Source organism: Plectropomus leopardus, chromosome 7 (genome assembly GCF_026936395.1).
Source record: "Plectropomus leopardus strain MGB_pleo_1.0 chromosome 7, ASM2693639v1, whole genome shotgun sequence".
Classification (NCBI taxonomy): Eukaryota; Metazoa; Chordata; class Actinopteri; order Perciformes; family Serranidae; genus Plectropomus; species Plectropomus leopardus.
The window spans coordinates 8,712,560-8,734,958 of NC_142182.1; the positions used below are offsets into that span (position 1 = coordinate 8,712,560).

The 22,399-nt window shown below is 39.3% G+C and overlaps 1 protein-coding gene across 3 annotated transcripts in view; it reads right to left on the bottom strand.

Moving 5' to 3' along the window:
* carmil2 (capping protein regulator and myosin 1 linker 2) overlaps positions 1-22,399 on the bottom strand; it is a 53,684-nt gene that overhangs the window by 25,454 nt on the left and 5,831 nt on the right. For all 3 annotated transcript variants that reach the window (XM_088079800.1, XM_088079799.1, XM_088079801.1), the window contains exons 5-31: positions 22,116-22,237; positions 20,667-20,764; positions 19,734-19,804; positions 19,549-19,622; positions 19,390-19,465; positions 18,978-19,066; positions 17,417-17,511; positions 16,492-16,578; positions 16,043-16,152; positions 15,448-15,525; positions 15,049-15,125; positions 14,820-14,924; positions 13,680-13,749; positions 13,387-13,468; positions 13,055-13,151; positions 12,396-12,450; positions 11,851-12,023; positions 11,391-11,459; positions 11,030-11,123; positions 10,582-10,668; positions 9,687-9,815; positions 9,381-9,497; positions 8,061-8,236; positions 6,774-6,861; positions 6,115-6,204; positions 5,925-5,991; positions 2,206-2,735 (exon numbers count right to left, since the gene is read on the bottom strand). In XM_088079800.1, the coding sequence (XP_087935926.1) occupies positions 2,206-2,735; positions 5,925-5,991; positions 6,115-6,204; positions 6,774-6,861; positions 8,061-8,236; positions 9,381-9,497; positions 9,687-9,815; positions 10,582-10,668; positions 11,030-11,123; positions 11,391-11,459; positions 11,851-12,023; positions 12,396-12,450; positions 13,055-13,151; positions 13,387-13,468; positions 13,680-13,749; positions 14,820-14,924; positions 15,049-15,125; positions 15,448-15,525; positions 16,043-16,152; positions 16,492-16,578; positions 17,417-17,511; positions 18,978-19,066; positions 19,390-19,465; positions 19,549-19,622; positions 19,734-19,804; positions 20,667-20,764; positions 22,116-22,237 (3,006 nt within the window). The remainder of the gene's footprint in view (positions 1-2,205; positions 2,736-5,924; positions 5,992-6,114; positions 6,205-6,773; positions 6,862-8,060; positions 8,237-9,380; positions 9,498-9,686; positions 9,816-10,581; positions 10,669-11,029; positions 11,124-11,390; positions 11,460-11,850; positions 12,024-12,395; positions 12,451-13,054; positions 13,152-13,386; positions 13,469-13,679; positions 13,750-14,819; positions 14,925-15,048; positions 15,126-15,447; positions 15,526-16,042; positions 16,153-16,491; positions 16,579-17,416; positions 17,512-18,977; positions 19,067-19,389; positions 19,466-19,548; positions 19,623-19,733; positions 19,805-20,666; positions 20,765-22,115; positions 22,238-22,399) is intronic.

The window sequence follows — 22,399 nt, forward strand, 5'->3', positions numbered from 1 at the left end:
ACACAACAGGCTGTATTGGTTGTAGATGCTGCGGGAGTGTGAGTTCACACTGGTGACAGTTGTGACGGGCAGCGAGGCTTCACACACAGTGACAGGGCTGACTGTCAGCATCACACGACTAACGTTATCTAACAGTTAACCCTTTAACACCCTGCTTAACCATTTGGTGGAGCACATTTTGAATTATTCTGCATCGAGTTTGAAAGAGAGACTGACTGAAGTAAAAGATGTATAACGAAAAGTGACGATCGTAAAGTTTTCTGTCCATGCTGTCCATGCTGCTTAGCATGGACCTCTGCTAAGCAGCATAGCACCTCTTGAATTAAACTAGCGTGCTAACGTGCTAACATGCTAATGCAAGGCTCTTCTCTGATTTAGAATAAGGGAAGCAAAAAATCAAGATGGCAGTTTAATTGGCAAACTTTAGCTGTTACTTTCCATTAAAGCCGATGCCAAATAGACATGCTAATTAAATGAATTTGCGCTTCTCTTCAGTTGTCTTTTAATGTACTGCTGCACAAATTTTCCATTACATTTCAGCCACTTACATCACTTTTATAATAACCATACAGGTTGCCCAAGTTATTAATGGCTAGTATTTCTGACTGATTTGTTGTTGGGCAACAAATGACTAAATACATGATAAAATCTAACCACTGCTGGCCCACACCCGCTCATCGCTCACTCGGTACGTTAACATGCACAGTTTTTTTGCACTACGGTTATTGCTCGATAAGGCCATTTAATTGGAGTATACAAGCACAGAGGGAAAATCGTTTTTTTTGACGGAAGTATCACCGACTCCACCACGGTAGGTGGCAATATGCCACCTTTCAGCTAGTTGCTATTGGACCTTCTTTCAGTTGATTCATTAAGTCACGTACCAAACTAGTTAGCAAGAGACAAACGGGTAGCATGTCGAATAGTAAAAACAAAAATGTGTGGTTCTTGCTATAGCCCTCACTATGCTGATACCTTTGTCTTGTTTTGTTTACGTCTCTTCTTCTTCGCTGTTTATATTTCTCGGCTTTCTTCTACGAATTTAAGCTGTTTGACACCCAGGTCAAAGCCCAGCTCGGGGGCTATGGAGCATGTGCAGAACACCTTGGCCAGTTCAAGTCCAACTGAGGTGTATACATGAAAAAGTAAAGTGACCCCTGACTGCATTATCTAGATGAGTTAGTCCAAATTTGAGAAGTTCAGCCTAGTGTGATTTCAGTCAGACAACATATATTTCAGAAGTCCAGATTTAGTCAGACTAACACAATAATTTGACTTTTTCCAACATCATGTAAACAGTCTGACTCACTGATGGGGATGACTGATCCAAACCAGACTGTAGCCTACATCATCTACTGTATGATGTCTTAAAGAGAACCAAAAACGACATGTGACTGTGTTTGTGAAAAACAACACCACCTTACGTTGACACCTTGGTTACAAAAAGAGAAATCTCACACACGACACAATTTACACACACACAAGGTCACCACAGATGAAGAGAAGCCCTCGTTTTCCATTTATACAGTGACAGCACAGAGTAAGAGACCCCCATTAATGTGAAAACATGAATAATTGAGTTAGTGAAAGCATTCCCAGGAGAGAGAGAGAGAGACAGAGAGAAATCAGCACTGGGAACAACCCAGGGAACACCACTCCCAAAATGCATGTGTGTGTGTGCCTATTCTCACACACGCACACGCACCCACACACATACACACACACACACAAGCTGAGCACGACTACATGAAGCAGGAGAATGCAAAGATAAAGATGGCTTCCATTATTACTACAGCATCATAGAAAAGATAGAAAAGATGGATGGATAGACAGATAGATGTAATGTGTGTATTTTGCTGCATTAATCCAAGTACTCCAATCATATGAGCTGTATACCCTTCACTTCTCCATCTCCTCTTTCCTCCTCATCTTTCCCTTTTTTCCCCCAATCGTGTTGTTTCAATTTCCTCCATTTTCATCGTTTCTCCTCTGGGATCCCTCCATAGTCGCACAATTAGCTTCCTACTTCATCTACCCTTCCCTCTATCCTTCATCCATCAATCCTTTCATCCTGCCTCAATCTGCGGCTGCATTTCACTGTAAAGCATATTCTGTATGTATTATTTTGTATAAAAGCAAATGTCATTTCTGCAAGCTCACTCAAACTGTATGTGGTCACTGGTTTATTGGTATGTGTGTTCTTACCTGAGGCCTGAAAGAGGGGGGCTGTGTGTGTGTGCGTCGCGGCCGCGGTCGGGAGGCGGTGAAATGCCTTAGAGTCTGTCCCTGGGTGGGTAGAGGCTCCATGGGGGAAGCTGGGGATCCAGTGCTGGGGAGGGGGCCTGGGCTGGGGCCGCAGCCGGGGAATGGAGCCTGTCGTCTGGGTGAGCCTCCGCGGCCGGCAGCCTCCTCCTCTGGAGCTCGAGCAGAGAGGGAGCAAAGGAGGGGGAGACTGGGAGGAGGAATGAGCGATGCTCCTCTCGCTCCCGATATTGCTGCTGCAGCATCCACCGCCGCCACCTCCCCCTCCCTCCGCCTCCTCCCCCTCAGTCCCGGGGGGGAGGGGGACGGGGGAGGGGAGGAGCTTGAAAACCTGACTGACAAGGGGGTTGCTGTCGGTAACCGAGGGAGGCCACACCTTCCTTCTCCTCGTCCCTCCTCTATGGCACCTCCTCCCCCCTCTCTCTCCGCTCCTCTGTCACTGGTCTGCTGCTCCCAGTCTGCATCCAGGAGACCTAAGAGTAAAGCAGTGTGAGTGATGAGAGGAGAGGCACAAGGAGAGGTAATAAAAGAGGGAGGGAGGAAGGGAAATTTGGGGAATCCAGCCTACGCAGTAAGCATGCTTTCTGCTCAAATGTATGCATGTGAATGTAGGGCAAGCAGGGCTGCACAGAGAAGACATGAGGGGAATGGAGAGACAAGAAAATGGGATATAAGCAGAAGGAGGGGGTGTCAAGAGACTAGGATAGAGGGGGAGGAGAGGCGAGGAGAGACTAAGCAAGGAAAGAGGGGGGTACAAAAGGGCCAGAGCAGAGAGACGAGAGAGAAATAATCAGCTGAGCAAAGACATGCAGAGAGGAAACAGAGAGGAACCAGAGCAGCAGATGGATGCTGCAGTCACACATACTGCACACAGAAACACACTCATCAGCCTGTCACATTAAACAAGGTAGAATATGGTGGGTTAACCCTCTGAAACCTGGATCCACGTCACTTTTGCATGCTGCATTCAAGTATTTAAAGTCCCGAGCAAATTGGTTTAATGCCTTCCTAATATAAAAGGCACTGACCAACTCGGCAAGAAATGTCCCCCAAATTGCAAGAAATTAATAGATTTAGAAAATATGTTTTTTTTTTAAAAACAGAGCTTTTCAGGTGTCTAAAAAAATGTAATTTCTTTCCCCCATAAAATTATTAAAATTTTTTGCAGGTAATTTACTCACTTGCTTTATCATTTTTTGTTTGTTTGGTCTTTGTTTTTGTTGGGTTTTTTTTTCAGGGTTTTTTTTCAGGTTATTTTCTTTTCTTTTTTTCTTTTTTTACTAATTTCTTGCTATTGGGTCATTATCTTACTTTTTAAGCATTTTTTCCAGGTCGTCTCCTTATTTATTAATTTTTTTGTTCTTTTGTTTGTGTGTTTATTTTAGGGATTTTTTGTACTAATTTTCAGGTCATTTTCTTGTACTTTTTACTATTTCCTTGATAAACTCTGGGTCACTTCTTCATAATTAGCTCATTGCCTACGTTTTTGAAAGAAATAAAGCCATTTTTTCCTAGGTTTCAAAGGGTTAAACCGACATTGTTATTGATCTTTCAGTTACAGGGCCCCTCGCTGGTCTTAATATGTCAGAGGCCTTTTGAAATGCAAATTGCTGAATACATTTTTAGAAATAAAATGCTTAAATTTAGATTCTTTGTTAAGAAAACATTGACCTAATTCTTTTTATAAAACAAGTACACAGAAACACAAATTACAGCGAGCGTCGTTGTTGGGCAATAAATTGTATGAATCTGTTTTATTATGACTTCCTTTAAAGGTACGGGCCAATCAAACAAAAGGAGTGGGGGGTTGTGTGCCGCAGCGCCCCAAATCCCCCCCACATTTCCTCCTCTTCCCTCATCATCCCCTCCTCCATCTTCTCCCCATCTCATCTCTCCCATGGTGAAAGTCACTGGTGTGAAAGTAAACAGGCCATGCTCCAATTAGCCAAACAGTGCTATGTGTCTGTCTGACACAGAATGGTTCAGCGTGGTACTTTCACACGTGCAGACGACAAGATAAAAAAAACATGACGGGATGTAAGGATTTATACCTGAGCTCTGATGTCAAACTGGATTTCTATAGTCGCACATTTCAATTACTTGTTGACAATTTGAAATCAATTAATTAAATCCTAATTATTATCTCACAAATAGTGTAATTTAACTAATGTTAACTATCACAGTATTGCACACCTCGTATACAATGACTTCTTTATTCATCAAATGTGTTTGGTGGTTTGAATAAAAACTGATGGAAATAATTTTATTTGTGAGGGTGCTAAAACAAAAAAGGCCATTACTTCAGAAAAACTGCTGGCTTGTTTTTGTCAACATTATTAAAGGCTTACATCTACTACAACAGATGACCTACTCCATACGACCCCAAAGGGAATTTAGAGAAAAACTGTAAGAAAAATGATTATCTACCCAATGAGACAGATCTCTCATAATTACTGTCTGAATCATGTGTAATAACCTACCTTAAATATGGAAAATTTGCTTTGACTTAACTATTTGTTTTTTATTTTTATTTTTTGTTTTCTTTGGATGCTGCTCTTTAATTGTTTTTGTTTTTATGCTTAGTGTCCTTATAAGGTAAAAAAAATATTCATAAATAAAAATATTTTTTTTAAAAATGTGAGTGTGCAATTTAGTTAAATGTAAATAAGCTCATGATCCATCCATCTTTTGTGTACATACTATTCTATTACTTAATTATTATTATGTGTACATACCTTATTTCCTCTATGTACATACTTATTTTATTACTTATTTATTGTTATTTGTTATTGTTATTTTCTTTGTTACATTTCACTTTTCTTTTTTCATGCTGCTGTAACATTTGGAATTTCCCCCAATGGGGGATCAATAAAGGAATATTCTATTCTATTCTATTCTATCCCTGGCTGGTTTTAATTTTGGGACTCAGTGACTTTTCTATTAGCGCCACCTGCTGGACACCTTTAACATTGCAACCCCTCTACTGATAGAGCAATAATTCACCTACAAAATGACCATTTATACATCAATTAGGCCACTGGTTCCCAACTGGTCAAGCTACAGGTTTCAGTTTTTATCTTTAATCATTAGTTCAAGGTCTACACATAAGATAAATTACCACATATTCAATTTTATTTCACAAAATGCAAATTAAATAGTATATATATATATATATATATATATATATATATATATATATATATATATATATATATATATATATATATATATATATATATATATATATATATATATATATATATATATATATATATATGTATATGTATATATGTATATGTATATTGCAAGAATAAAGATAAATTACTTAAATCTTAGTTGGCTAAAAAAGTGCATAATATGGCTTCAAGATCAGTGAAATAAAAACGCTGCAAAGGCACAGCATGTTACTGCACCAAATAATAGCAAGAACACAGCTATAAAATAGCTGCTGAACTGCAGGACATGGCACTTCAAAATAAAAACTCTGTGCCAGAAATTCACAGTAATTAAAAACAAAGTGTTTTGTTTTTTTTTTTTACAGACTTGACATGTTCATAAGCCACTTGGGGTCCAGTCAGAATGGACAACTGACCCTGTGACCCACAAGCTGGGAACCATTGACTTACACAGTAATGGATCATGTAGTAGTGGTTGTATCTTACTCTTAATTGAAGGAGCAGGCCTCAGACTCTTCGAGTGGAAACTGTTTCTCCAAAATGCTGGACTGTACTGGTGTTGGAGAGAGATAAAGGAAGAATAGGAATAGGAAGAATAAAACATGTGAATCCAATACAGAAATGAATGAGTGATTAACAGAATGAATGGACAGGTAGATGGGTGCGTGTCTCTTACATCGTCAGTTGGGAAGTCACCGTCACCTACTCGAATCTCTGGGACGTTCAGTTTCAGAGCATTGCATGAATTTTCTTTTATAAGGCAATCCTACAAAGTCAATACAGAATAACATCAATAATGAGCGCAACCACTGAACATATTTACAAACAGTGATAATAATAATACCTGCTGGTACTTTCAAGTGAAACTGAACAGTGCAAAATTCAACAAGATTTTGTTGTGTGCCATCTTATACAGAGGGACATTAAGAAGAAGCTCAAATCACTCATCAAAACCCACCTATTTAAAACTGCCATTAACATCTGATTAATATCATAAGAATTGTAATGTTGGGTTTATTTTATGTATGTATTATGTATGTATGTATGTATTATTATTATTATTATTATTATTATTATTATTATATATTGCCAGCTTGTGTTGTTTCACTTTTGATGGAGCGAGCAGTTCCTGTGTTTGTGCTAAACTAAGCTAAACACACAGAAATGAAGGGTAGGCACAGAAATGAAACTAATATTAAACTTTCCACCTGACTGTGTATAAGACTGCAAACAAGCACATTTTGCAAAAAACAAATGTCCTGTCCTGTATTAAGTATAAAATGTATGGACACACACACACACACACACACACACACACCCCTATTAAACATTTACCATTTTGTCCTGTGCCATCGTCAGATCCTGTTGAACTTGCTCTAAGATGCTTTCAGCCAGAGAGACACTCAGTGTTTGTCTCAGTTCACTGGACGGATGAAAAGAGAGAAGAAATAAACACATCTGACGGCAGCAGAGTGAAGATCAGGGACACTCAACTTGCTTTGCTTGGGGGCCACTTCTGCAAAATGACAGCAGGCCAGGGGCCAGACCCAGCAGCCCCATACATGTTTATTGGATTTTAGGACATTTCTAGAATTTTTAGGTCATTACTTGGATTTTAAGACATTTCTAGGATTTTAGGACATATCTAGGGTTTTTGGATGTTTCTTTCTCATATAACAGCTTAACAGTACACTGAAATATGTTTCTGAAAATATTTGAAGACAGAAAAAGCAATGCAGTAACAGAATATTGATTCCGATGTGATTAGTGCTGCCTAGTTTGACTATTTGTCCGCAGTCAGAAGGGATGGCAAACACGTTCAGTTGAAAGCTTTTTTTGGCTCTAAATGTCTATGGTTTATTGTCAGTGAGGAACCTCAATCACATGAAATGAGCAATTCAATTAACTGAACAATAAACCCTTTGAGACCTGCACAAATTCACTTGATTTCTGTCACCAACATGGGAAGAAGGCAATGAGCAACTTAAGAGGAAATTACCCAGAAATTAGTAAAAAGTACAAGAAAATAGCCAAAAATTGGCAATGAACATAAAATAGCCCCCCACCCCAAAAAAGACCAAACAAAATGGTAAAGTAAAAAAAATTAATGACCTGCTTAAAAATTATAATTCTAAAAAAAAATACAAAATCATCAATACATAATATTCTACTTTTAAAAACTAACTTTCTTGCAATTTGCAGGACAACTCTTGCCGAGTTTCCTTATGCCCATGTTTTTGAAAGAAATCAAAGCATTGTGCTCAGGGTTTAAAGTTTAAAATACTTGTAAAAGGCGTCTAAAAGTAGCACAAGAAAAGTAACGTCGATTCAGGTTTCAAAGGCTTAATGCCCTCCTACAGACAGCACCTGTGAAACTGATTAAAGTAAGTAAATAATTATTATTCCACTTAGTGAATCAATTGACATCACGTGGTGACAATTATTTCATATTTCCTGGTTCAACCATGGAAGCCTCTGCAAACGTGCAGAGTTTCTACTGAAGATACTTTTGTCTTATTTACAATCTTTTCATCAGTAATAACACTCAGATCACGCAGTATTTACAATGATGAAACAGTGAGTTTCATGAAACATGACGCTGTCCTACATACGTGTTGTTACCTCAGTCTGTTGCTGATGATCTGCCCAGTGTTCTCCACCAGAGTGCTTCTCAGGAAAGTGTGTGTCTGTCTTCCTCTTTTGGACACATACTCTGACAGACACTCACACACACTCGACCGCTGGACGACCCGTGGACACACTGCCTCTGCACACCTCATCAGGCCTTCAGCCAACTCCTGCAACACACAGACTGGGACTTGAGCACGGTAAAAGCCACGCATTGTTAAGTCCAGACTGAGACCGACAACTCATAAGACCAAGCTTGAACTGGGATCTAGACCGAACCCACTGAAAATGATTTGTTCTGTTGCTTTAGAGAGTTACTCAACTGGATCATGAAATCATCACCGCGGCTGTCATTCACTCAGAACTGTATATCTAACATGTAATATGCAAGGTGTATTTATTTTTGTACCTGCAGTGGTGGACAAGAACAAAAGTACATTTACTTAAGTACAGCTTTTGAATATCTTTACTTTACTTGAGTATTATATTTATTGTAAACTTAGTACTTTACTACATTTGAAAGACAAATATTGTACTTTTGACTCCACTACATTCCTTTGAACAGTATTGTTACTTGTTACATTTGCTTCGGAGTGAACGGATGATTTTAATTCCTCCTCTAAAATGCAAAAGTCTATGAATCGACAACAAATTGCACTGGCAACAGAAGTTTACTTTGGACTTTAAAATTGGATGGATATTACCACAAAATAAAACATTGTCTGAACGTTTTTTTTTATAGTTGTGAATTAATAAAATTTTTAGTCAGATTTTTCTCTCTAGCCAAGTTGCTGTTGAACAGTTATAAAGTTACAGGTGTGTAACTGGGATGTTAAGGTAGTTAATTAATTTATTAGTTTTTGAAGAAGCATCATCTACAGGATGTTTTTTTTTTTTTTTAAACTAGCAGTTAGTTGAAACATAGAGACAAACAACAACTGCAGTTAAATGAAAAAAAAAATGAAATGACAATATTGGTCATTTTGTTAATTAGTGTTTCTATGGTCATTTCTATAGGTATGTAGCTTATTCAACAAGCTTTTCATTCTGCAGCTTTTCAAGCAAAAAGGTGCATTTACTGGGTTGTTTTAGTTATTTGGATCTGTAAGTGTACTGTGAAAATGTACAACAACGTGTTGAGATTTCTTACTACTTTGAATACATAAGTATTTTTAAAAGCAATGACTCCAGTACTTTAACTCAAGCAAACATTTTACTCAGCAACTTTCACTTGTATTGGAGTAATATTTCAGCAGGAGTATCAATACTTTGACTCAAGTAATAGAGTTGTGTACTGTGTCCACCTCTGTGTACCTGTATGCTCCTGTTGAACTCATCAGTCAGTGCAGTAGCAGTGCCAGTGAGGATGCAGTTCACCACGTCTCCATCAGAGGCACACTTCATGCCTGCGTCATACAGAGAGGGAAGCAGCTGCACAGGGGAGACAACAAAAACATGAGTGGCATAAAGCATTATTTAATATTCAAACGTATTTTCATTAACAGATAGTTAACACGCAATACCGTCCCACTTAAATCTGTCAAAGCCTGGTTATGATTTCTTTGGCCCAAACTCGTAAAATTCAGAGCAAGTTTCTGAATCTATCAGAGTGGCATGTACCTTGAGGGACTCCCTGGCGTTGTGCAGCGCCTCGTGTGCTGTCATGACATCAGCCTGGACTTCCTCGATGTTGCAGTGGTTTAAACGTTGAAGGCTGTCCTCCAACTGTAGACACATACCCTTGACCTGCTACAATGGAGGACAAGCACGACAGACAAAAGCTGAAGGTACAGACCCAGGCAGACCCGTTCTGCTATATTTATTGTACTATATTAAAGGGATACTTCTCCAATTCTCAGCTAGCTTTATAGCATAACAATGTGGTATCTGTAAATGAACTGTGGCAATCTTCCCTCAATCGTATCAACGTCCAGGTCTCTCTCCCCATTTCTTGCCCCCCAGTGTTACTGTATAATATATTTATACCCTCAAATATCTTCAGAAACATATTTTAGTGCACTATTTGGCTGTAAAATGAGAGTTTGTTTACAGGAAAGGGGCTCCATATTGTTTGTTGTATTGTTAAAATGAAGGGTGAAAATATTTAGATCAAACTGTAAAACTAAGCAACACTGGTCAAATATAAACCAAGATTCTGTGATTGTGTTGCCTATTTCTCACTTAAAATGTTTTCAAAAAAACTATTTTAGTGTACCGTTTGGCTGAAATTTCAGATTGTTTGTTATAAGCCAGCTGCCATGTTGTTTAGGAGTGTTTACTGGGCTGATGCAGTGCAGTGCATTCTGGTAGTTGTAGGTTTTCTACCTGAATGCCACAGTCCTGTTTCTCTGTTTATTCTCATCACGTAGCACCAATTTCAAAATCTTTCTGCTGCAGAGACATGCCAGTTTTATGAAAAGACCATCTTTGTGGCAGTGAAATATTTCTTCAATCAGCAGTATGTTTTACTAATAACTTCTAAGAAGAAATGTAAAATTTCTGTCACACTTCTTACCTTCTCAGATTGCTGAACTTTAAAAACTTGCTGACGTTCCACTCTTTCAGACTGTCTCTGGTTGTTTCTGACTAAGCACTGCTGAATCTGCACAAATACACACACACACAAGCCCGCACACGCACGCACACACACACACGGTGTACTCTGAATAATTTAACAATTAATAACAATTTAACCCACATTCCTCACCATTACTTCTTATTCACACAGAAAGAAGATGCGACAGATGACAAAGTAATGCTGTTTGCAGTTTGACATTCAACTTTTTAAAGATCCTCCAGATTAAATCATGAGTAACTGTTATCATCATATGCAACAATTAACTAATTTGTGTGGGTTTTCGTTCATATTTTCCCACACACTGATTACTGTAACTGCTAAACACAGACTCTATCTCACTCACACACACACACTCACATGCGCACACACACACATACAGACTGACCTTGTGCAGAGCCTCTTTTGTTCTGTCAGAGTTGCTGCGGTAACTCTGTGTGATGTCAGCCAAAGGGAGAGACACCTGCTGCAGTGTGAAATTCCTGCACGACACAGAAACCTCTCCATCAAAATTCATCTCATAATAGCAGTATCCCCATAGGGATGGCAAGACAGAGAGAGGGAAAGGGGCAGTCAGTAGGCCTATATTACAGTTTTGTCCGTTTTGTTTTTTTGCACTTTTCAGGCTGGTCTTTGATCTAGTTTTGGTTTTATAACTCGGATACTGACATTAATCAACTTTGGTTCTGAGTATACCTTGGCTAATATGTATATATGAGTGCGTGTGTCTGTGTGTGCACATGTATGACCTCTCCAAAGCATCAGCCACATCCTGGTAGCCCCTGGCAGTTACACTGTTTCTGTCCCAAGCTAGAGTCCTTGAAAGACAGAAAGAGAGAGCGCTTGATTGACAGGTGCACCATGAAACATCAACAAAGTGAACACATCAAATACCAAAAACTCTTGGAGCCAATCGAGTGCTGAGTTTAAGTTTCAAATAATAAAATGATGACATCTAGTGGCTATTAGGAGATTGACCAAAGAAAGGTGATCAATAATGGTTGGGTTATGGCAATAAAAATGTTCCAGTGTAACGCTGTGTTGGTGTGAAGCAAAACAATTCGGACGATAATATGTTCCAGAAACAGATGAGGCCACGACCCTTTTTCTAGTAATAAAGGATGAGGCTGGTATAATTATGTAATTATGAAAAACATGAAGTAAGAGGAAAAAATGGTTACTGGCTAGTGTGTGGTTGTGTGTGTGTACCTCAGCGTAGTGTTACTCATCAGCGCTTTGGCCAGCATTTTGGCTCCTGTGTCTCCGATGTTGTTTCCACTGATGTCCACTTCAGCCAGAGCAGCGTGGCCACCCAGAGCGCTCAGCAGGATGTGCATCCCTGTCTTCAGCTTGGAGTCACACACTGATAGAGACTGCAAGGGCTACACAAGCAGACACACACACACACACACACATATAATTGATTTGTGATCATCTTCAAGTTGTACATAATCAAGTATCCTTTGTGTGATGCTGTGTTGAATCCCTGATGGTTTTGCAGAAATCTTTATTAAGTGTATTCTACCCAATTGTGAGAGTTGAGAATTTGTCTAATTTCAAGTTTTCTCTACACTGAAAAAAAAAAAAAACAGAATCGTTAACCAGCTTATAATAATTACTTCATTCAGTAATACGTTTTTTCAAATCAAGTTCTCAAGTTTGATTTTGAGAAGTTCAAGAATTCCCTTTTTCGTATTCTAGGGGGAATATTAATGACTGTGACTGTGAGTGAATTGAAATGAAATGTCACTCACACACTCTTCATCCTGAATGAGCTGAGCGATACGATGAAGTACGTCGGTGAGAGCTCTGGAAGACAGAAAGGGGACATGTCAATCCAAGGCCACAGAATGACTCAAAAATTGACAAAAGAAAAGGAAAAACATCTGCAATTTTAAACTGAACATGTCTGTTGTGTGCAGTATTTAATATCAACTTAAAAATTGCTAGTAAATAAATCTTTTTAAGCGTTAGCAACTTCAGTAAACCAAACTGTGAACCAAACCAAAACTGTGCTACATATCTGTATTCTGCCGGTTGCAAACTATAAATATTCTGAAACATTTTAAGACAACAGACCTTGTAGATCTCCTACTTCATCACTGGCAAAATCATTTTAGTAATGACCAAGTTAAGCCAGACTAACTTGGTTTACTGAAGTTGCTAACACTTAAAAAGAACAAGGTATATCTACATGTCATATTTAAGTTGCAACAACTTCACAAAATTAAGTAAATTCAGCTAAATTTCAAGAAAACTTAAAAAATTTGTATTTATATTTACTTTACTTTTTCTTTATTAAGGTAGTCAGCTTCCAAGATTATTATTAGGAAGATCAGCTTGTCAAGGTTTACATGTGTCTGTGTAATAAGTTGATCTTAAGAGAAGATGAACAGTGGGCGAGTAAAAGGACCTGGACTTCATGGGAAAGTTTCGTCCCAGCGAGAGGTGCCGAAGAGAGTGACATCGACCGACAGACAGAACCAGAGTCACCATGTCATTCTCAAAACCTGCAGGCCGACAGGAGGAGAGAAGGAGCAACATGGAAGATTAAAATCACTTTTATTCCACAGAATAAAATTCTGGTGCAAATTACATAACAAATGCCCTGAGCCTCCAATCGCTCATTTGCAATCAGTGTGTGTGTGTGTGTGTGTGTGTGTGTGTGTGTGTGTGTGTGTGTGTGTGTGTGTGTGTGTGTGTGTGTGTGTGTGTGTGTTTGTGTTTGTGTGAGACTTCACACACCATTGTCAGAGATATCCAGACTTCTGATAGCAGTAGCTTCAGAGATATGCTCCTGTATCACCTGGGCCCCTGCTGAACGTAGCTACACACACACGCACGCATGCACGTACGCACATACACACACACACACACGCACGCACGCACGCGCACACACACACACACACACACACACACACACACACACACACACACACACACACACACACACACTAATTATTTTGCTGTAGCTTCTGTGACTCATCATCACACAACAAGGTGTTTGTTGGATTTGTGTGTGTGAGTGTGTAGTGTACCTCACAGCTGCTGATGTCCAACTTCAGCCCAAAGAGACGAGTGTTGGTTGCCAGACCCTGTAGTACCAAACTTGTTCCAAAAAAGATTTTAAAAAATTAAATATATATTATAAGCCACTATCAAATTGTTTATTTAAACAAGTATGAAAATTACTGGTACAGGAGAGAGAGACGGCTGTTTTACGGCACCTGGCTACATACCACAGCGGCTCTTTTCCTATTAAAACAATAATCACAGCTTGGATACTTACTTGGATTACTGTTTATAATTTTTTGATAGGTGAGTTTTTGACCACTTCAGAGGGAGGGAATCACAACTTTTTTTGACACTCTGTTGTTTACAGGCCAACAGAAAAGCATTTTAGCCTTGCAGCAAATTTTTACCAGCAGCCACTCGCGGTATTGCAGCAAAAAAATTCCCTGCGGCCCAGAAAGCATGATGTAAAACTGCTGACAGGACACTTTGAACTTCAAACAAGGTCAATTATGACTCTTTTTATTCTGAATTTTTGAGCCATGGTGGTTTTATGCTTATAAAACTTTTCTGGAGTCAAGAAAAGTGATTTAAAAATCTGTAACGTCATCACAATGTAAAGTCTATAAGACGAGCGGGAACTCGTGGGCAGGGCCGGCGGGAGAAACATTACCGCACATATTCAGTGGGATGCGTACTATGGAAGTAAACTCAGAAGATAAAATACTTTTTCGGCATATGTGCTAGGCGAATAACTTCACTGATATTAAATAAAACACCTTTGGTCCACTGTCTAGGCATTAATAAAGTCTATGTGCCGGTATCATGGTGAAAGAATTATACTTGGTGCTCATGGTTTTAGTAAATCAAGTGAACTATTGCAATGTGGAGAATGTAAGCGAGCTGATGATGTGTAGCATGTTGACAAAAGTTTATACATTTATATTTATATATGTGAGCAATTACACCTCATTAGGAGGAAATTCTTGTATTATTTGTCAGTTGGACTTTAGGCCAGTGGCCCACTCTTAGGCGTCATACACATCCCAGTTTGTAAGTGGACATTGAGCTAAGACTATAATGTCAAACTACAGTTCCCATGGTCTCGAACTTTTTTTTTTAAAAAAAAAAGTGAATATTATATTATTTGTCAGGAGTCAACATACCTGAGAGCTTGTGGAGGTAGTTTGGTTGCAGACAGACCCACATATTTCAGCTCACAGCTCTGACTGAAGAACTCCTGAATGCTCCTGGTCACTTTCCGCACCTTTCTACACACGCATGCACACACACACGGTAACACATACGCACACAAATAACACATTCAAACATTGTCAAAGGCTGTGTTTTCTTTTCATGCCATTTTATCAATCACAGTGAAGCGGTGGAGCTGACCTGTGGCTGAAAGGATTTCTGGCCAGGTTCAGGTGCACCAGTTTGTAACAACATCCAGCAGACAGAGACACAAATAACTGCAGGAGAAAGTTACGATTAGAGAGTGTTGAGTGCAGAATAACAAGGACAGAAGAATAAAGTAATAATTAACAACAGTTTAACTAACAACAGCTGCCTTGCACAAAAATCTGAAGCGTGTATATATGCAGCCTCAGTGGGCCCTGTCCCCTAGACTAACCATGTCCTGGATCTATCTCTGTACTGAAAGCACAAAGATAAAATCACATCAACCTTCTCCTCTGACAGCCAGCTGATTTTCCAAATGTTTGACTGTATTTCCTTTGGGTTGTTTAGCTTTACAGGAGTGAAGAAGATACAACATTATAAAGTGTTACTGACCGTGTCCAGAGGACAGTGGGTATCACTGAGGTCCAGATAAGACAGAGAATTAGTGCTGGACAAGAACTTGAAGAGAAACTGCAAGATACACACACACACACACACACACACACACACACACACACACACACACACACACACACACACACACACAATGTATATACAGGGTTCATACACGATTTTACCAATAAATTTGCATCCCTGCAAGTGTTCTCCTATTCTCTCTGATGTTTTTGGATGAATATTCCTGCTGCATTAATGTGTATGTGTCATTTTACTGCTGTAGATGTTTAAGGTTGTGCTCAATTTTAACTCCTTTATTTCCTGCCGATTAAAAAAAAAGTTAGAAAAATTTGCAATTTTTTTTCTTTTAACATTTCTGGGTAAATTTTAAAGACAACGTGCTTTCCAAACCCATGTTTCAAATCACTACAATAACATCATTTATTGCAGCTAGAAACTGCAAAAACAGAAATTATCATTTGATTTTCAAACTTGTCTTGTTTTCTCTGCATTATTTGTTTACTGTTTTGTACTACAGGCATTTTACTGCAAAATGTTACATGTTGAGTATGTGACAAATAAAAGAGCGTACCGTGGCCTCTTCAGTAACCAGGCACCCAGGGTTAGCTGACAGGTCGAGGTGGGTCAGAGATGCTGAGAGCAGATGAGTGGAGGATAACACCTGACTCAGATAGCCCAGACCTGGAGACGGACACATCAGAAAGAGTCATCATGTTGTTGGAGGAGGAGGATCAGCGGATGGAAAGTCAATGGTGTGAAAAAATTGTGTTTAGTTTGAGAAGACATCAGTGGTTGCAGGCTACAGATTCCAAAAATCAGTTGTTATGATGTTATATTGCTGTCCAGGTGATAGCCACCTTCTCTTTATATGACCTTCACAATAACCATGTCCACACTGTGCATCCTCCTGGTGTATAAAACTACAAAAACAAACAGACCAACGATGGGAAGTTGTAAAAATCTATTGTGTGTGTGTGTGTGTGTGTGTGTGTGTGTGTGTGTGTGTGTGTGTGTGTGTACCTCTAGCAGTCATTGATACCCGTGACAGAGAAAGGTACTTGAGTCCTTCAGCTAAATTTCCCAACTCCTGACTGAGAGCTATGACACCTGGGAATAAAAACACAGCACACACACACACACACACACACACACACACACACACACAATCTGTGTCCAATCCAGTATACATACTGAAACACGTTCTTAGGTGCAACCTTTAGGCACAAAGAAGTATTACATTGCTTAACTGAATGTACTGTAAAGCATATACTAATAGTAATAATAATAATAGTAATAATAATAATAATAATAATAATAATAAGAAGAAGAAGAAGAAGAAGAAGAAGAAGAAGAAGAAGAAGAACTGAACAACGACAGGAAATAGAAACTACTTATTTAAACCTCTTTTGCATCTCTCTTGTTTACTCTGCAAATATCAGTCTTTTAGCATTGCGTGTAGCATGTCCATGTTGACAAAAGTTTAAACATTAATATTTGTATGGATAAGCTAAGCAACTGCCTAACATTAGCTCCAGCGAGAAGCCAACAACCCAGTTTTATACATCCAAGAACTTCTACAAAAATGAACTGCATGGTAACGAGGCTCTAACTGAGACAGGCTTGAATTTGTCAAAATGTGTAACCACACCAGGCTTGTAGAAGAGCTTGGGCATTTAATTGGGTCTATACTTTTATTTGGAGTTTTATGATAAAATACATAAATTATATGAATACAGCCATCATTTCCATCAGCTACAGATGTGATGTGACCCTGAGCTGCATGTGAAGCTCATGAAGATGGCAAGTTTCATTCCAGCTAAACAAACGTTTCACTGACAAAACTTCACAGAGGAGGCAAACAGTAAAACTGACCACCTGGCTCAACTACTCCTCTGTTCTCCTCCTGTGCTTCTCCCCCCTCAGATGTGATGTATTAAAATCCCACCTTTGTCTTCGATTGGATTGCCTGAGAGGTTGATGGATTGCAGGGCAGAGGAGTCGTGGTCCCGAAGGGCAGCTGCCATTTTGACTGCAAAGTCCCTGCAGCAGAGAAACAAGGTTACTTCTCAACTACTCCCTGTTATCTAGACTAGAAACCAGAATGAGAAAAAGCCACACGATTGTATGTTTCTGCACACCACAAGTTGCACTTTGAGTTTACATCCATGTCTGTGAAAACATGGATGCTTCACACACAAAAGAGCTAAACAATCAGCACAGTGTCAAGGTGGTTCTTGAGTTATGGCTGAAAGTATGTTATATGAGGTCACCGTGACCTTGACCTCTGACTTTTGACCACCAGATTCTAAATTGTTCATTGTTGAGTCCTAATGGACATTTGTGCCAAATTTAAAGAAACTCCCTCCAGGCTCTCTTCAGATATTGTGTTCACGAAAATGAGATGGGTGCAAGGTCATGGTGATCTTGACCTTTGAACACTTAATTCAAATCAGCTTATTGTTTAATCCAAGTGAATGTTACTGTCAGATCTGAAGAAATACCCTTGATATATGGCTTTCACAAGAATGAGACAGATGAGGTCACAGTGACCTTGAACTTTGACCTGTGACCACCAGAATCTAATCAGTTCATCCTTGAGTCCAAGTGAACGTTTGAGCTGAATTTAAAGAAATTCCAAGAATGTTTACAAGAATGAGCAGGACGTACATATGCACCGACAGAAAACAACTCAGACGCAGCTAAACATCAGAAAAAATAACTATTATTAACTATTATTAATTTAATTATAAATTAAGTCTTCCTAAAGTAATAATTATGTTTGAAATTGTTGCATCTCAACACTCTAAAGAGCTGAGCCAATCACAGTAAAGCATGACAACAATGGCTTAACAAATGGAAAGAGCTTTTTCGGGAAATCACACTGCACAGTGGCACAATGGACCTCATTCACAGACAGTGCGTACACACAAATCTGTGCTAAAACCGAGCGTTAAAATGTTTGGGATTCATCAATATTTTCTCTTACCTGAATTTGTTCTTAATTATTGTTATTGTTGTTCATTTTGTTATTTATTATTATCATTATTAGTATTATTATTAGGGCCGTGGGGCATGGCACAAAACAAATGCATGGAGGTAATAACTAAATCAGCTGGTGCTCTCATGCAGCATGTCTCAAATCAGCTGCTGCAGATTTATTAACCTGTGTCCTGCTGCGTTCAGGCACTGCAGGGATTCCATAAACTGTAGCAGAAGTTTTCATGAAGATCAATGCAGACATTTCTCTATGGTGATTTAAACACGTCTACTGGCTTGGGAGTACATACATAAGTAAATACATTTCTCTGTGTGTCATGTATTATTGCCTGGTTGCCGCACACTTACTCCAAATATAATTCCTTTAATGAAATCCCCAAGCGGCAGCTGCACCAGAGACGAACTCGGTGTACTGATATTTATTCTCAATGTTTGAGACCTGCCTCACTGCACACACACACACACACACACACACACACACACACACACACACACACACACAAACTCACAGTTTGAGTCCACTGCCCTCCAGTGAGAGTTCCTCCAAACTGGGAGATCTGGACAGCAAGAAAGTCAGCTGCTGCTGGATGTCCATCGACTGAGCGGACAAAGAGAAAGTTGTGATGTTACTGTGCTCCCAAATTCTCTGCAAGCTAACACATATATTGGTCTCACATATACATGGTAGATTTTTAAAATGTAGTTTAAAAAAAATTAAAATTAAAAGGGTTAGATCATTTCTTATATAGATATTTTCAAGTGTATTTTAAGAACGTCTTTTTATATATCTCAATCCTCTCTGCCTCCCTGTTGCTATTCCTCATTTCAACTGGCGTCATAGGCCTGGGCGTCTGAGGGTTCAGCCCAAAATGTTTAATATATATCTTTAACAACAGAGGAACAGAAACAATAAGAGTTTACCATTTTGAGCTCTTTGCAGTAGATCTTGGTGAACCACTGGTTGAAAGACAGAGCTGCTACTGCTAAAGCCAGGTCCCTGAGAGGGGAGGACAGGGATTCAAACACCGTGTTACAAAGGTTAGTTAAGGCTGGATGACACAACACTGTACTGCATCTCACCTGCTGTCTAAGTGGCTGAAGTCCTGCAAGTTGAACTCTCTCCGCTTATTGATGCAGTAGATGTTGTCAACATCCTGCCAAAACAGTCAACCATCGTTGATTCGGATACACAGATGCTAACATTTTCCTACTTAAAAAAAGTCCTGCCTGGTACACGTATATGTTCCAGTGCAGTCGTGACTTACCCACTGAATCTCCTCTCTGAATGGCATCTCATTGAAATCACAGAGAGCAGCATAAGTGTCAGAAAATCCTCCTGAGAAACATAAATTCAGACACTGTTAGCCTGCAAATACTTCACTAAGACACTAAAGTATCAGTGATAATCTGAGTACACCTGCTGTTTACTAAACTAATACCTCTACTAGCTCAATGGTTCCCAACTGGTCCAGCCACTGGATCCAGATTTCTCCTCAGCCGTTAGTTCAAGGTCATAACATAAGAGAAATGACTACATTTTTTATTTCATTTGACAAAAGTTAAATAAAAAGCAGGCTTAAAACAGAATGAAGAAAGTGCAATTAGTTAAAACCAGGGGTGTTTCTAGCATGTCTTAGCCCGGGCATCTGTAAGAAGGGGAAAAAAATCGCCCAAAACTTTTTTCTTTTAACATTTTTTCTGATTTCTGTTTCCTACTAAACATTTTTTTTTCTTTAAAACTTTTTGGCATTTTTTTTTCTTTTAAATTTTTGGGTGATTTTTAAAGAAAACATGCCTTCCGAACCTGTGGGCCAACCAAAATCAAAATCGCCCAAATCACAAAATTTATTATAGCCAGAAACTGTAAAAACAGATCGCATGATACCAAGGAAATAGTTACTATTCTCGAAAAAAAAATCTCACTCTACAGTAGGAACCCTCGCTTCAAAATTAAAAACTCTAAAAACTCAATGCTGCAAATTCACTGTGCTTCAAAATAATGCAGGTTTTTCACAAACTTGACATGGTCAGAGTGGACCCACTTTTGGACCACGACCCACCAGTTGGGAACCACTGCACAAACTAATCTTTAAATCACCAGGTGTTAATAACAGGTGATGGTGGCTGAACATTAAGAGGCTGACAGTGTGACCTTCATCAAACAGGTGACCATCTAGTGTAAACTGAAGGGTTCATACCGCAGGAGCCAGGCTGACTTTCCAGCTGCTCTTCTATCACAGCGGTCAGTGTGAGGAGTCTCTGCTGGAGATCTGGAGGAATCGTCTTTAACAGCTTTCTGAAGATTGAAGGACAAAAAATACACTGATTGAGACTGACATACAGTGTAACCAAAAAGACAGAGAGCCATGCTTTCAGCTCTGTTTAGACACGGTGGTGCTGTAAAGCGTAAAGTGCTCTCTCCAACACCTAATCTAAACCCCAAATGATTGAACATGAATGCTGCTCATTCCTCCAGTAGAGTTCCCACAGCCGGAGAATCTATTGGTGTGTTTCCACTACTGGAACTCAGGGTAAAACCTAGGAGGCGTGAACATTTACAGGAACGGCCGCGTAGTCGGGCCTCTGGGCCTTTGTGCCTCCACTGAAGTATAGGTCCCCGATAGGACCCACTGGATGTATTCATTCTACGACAGCTTTGATCGTGACGTAATAACTCTTCTTCATCTTTATCATCTTTTTTTTCTTCTTCTTCTGCTGGGCTTTATATTGTGTTCATGTGATGTCGGAAGGTCGGAGTTTCCGAGTTGGGAAGTTATCTTTCCTACTTCATTGTGTTCATGTGCTCTGAGGCTGTGAATAACATGGAAGCTACAAAGAAGATGGGTTGCATTTTAATGTTAAGAGTGTTTAAACAAGAGTTTGCTAGCTGTTTCCATATGTGAATTAATAAAAAAAGCTTCTTACCATTGACCAAACACTGATTTTTACCCACTGTGTTTACACATTTATGATGTCAAGTTGACAACTTGTGTTGTAAAATTATCTCTGAGTTGCCAAGTTGTTTTTCAGACATAAGAGGCCGTTCATGAGAATTTTCCCAGTGCGAAAGATGTCAGATTATTCAGACATCACATGAATGCAGCATTAAAAATGGCACTCGTTTTGTTGACGTCTCACCCAGCAGTTTTTCAGGGCCGCACGCAAGATTTGCTTTACCTGTGTAAAAGTTCTCATAAACTGTCCTACAGTGGCGGTTCCTGTGGTGGACACACGCTCAAACAAATGTTTACGTATGTAAATACAGTTTAATGAAAGTAAAAGTGAAGCTGTAATCATTCACTATCAATCAGCAGTGACGATTGGTCTTCTTCCAAGTCGATAGAAAGAGGGCAAATTATTTTGGAATAATGCTCCTAACCCAAGGGTGACAGTCACATTGTTACATGGTTACAGGGTCACTGAAATTAAATAAAGCGGGTGAGACCCTGTAAAACTACTCCCCAGGTTCTGCAGTGGAAACGGGCCTCATGACGTGAAGCACTGAAGCTGTTCTGGAGGCTCGGGGTGAAACTACGACCCAAAAGAGGAACAGAGAAGGTAAAGACTAAAATTCAGCTTGTGCGTATGGAATATAAGCCAGTAGTATATCTGCTCAATAGTGAGTATCGAGACATGCACAGACTCACCCTGGTGATGCATCAGGGAAGACCCTCTTCAGAGCGGCGGTCATGTGTCTGACCATGGCCTCAAGATCCTCAACATGAAACACACTGAAAGACAAAGTGTGCCTGTCTGTCTCCAACACAATCTGCAACACACACATAATATTATACACGTAAGATGCTTACTCTCAGTAAACACATATAAACCATGACCTATTTTAACCGTTCAAAACCTGAGCAAATTGGTTTTGCTTCTTTTAAAAACATAAAAATAAGGCAATATGCAACTTAGCAAGAAATTACTGAAA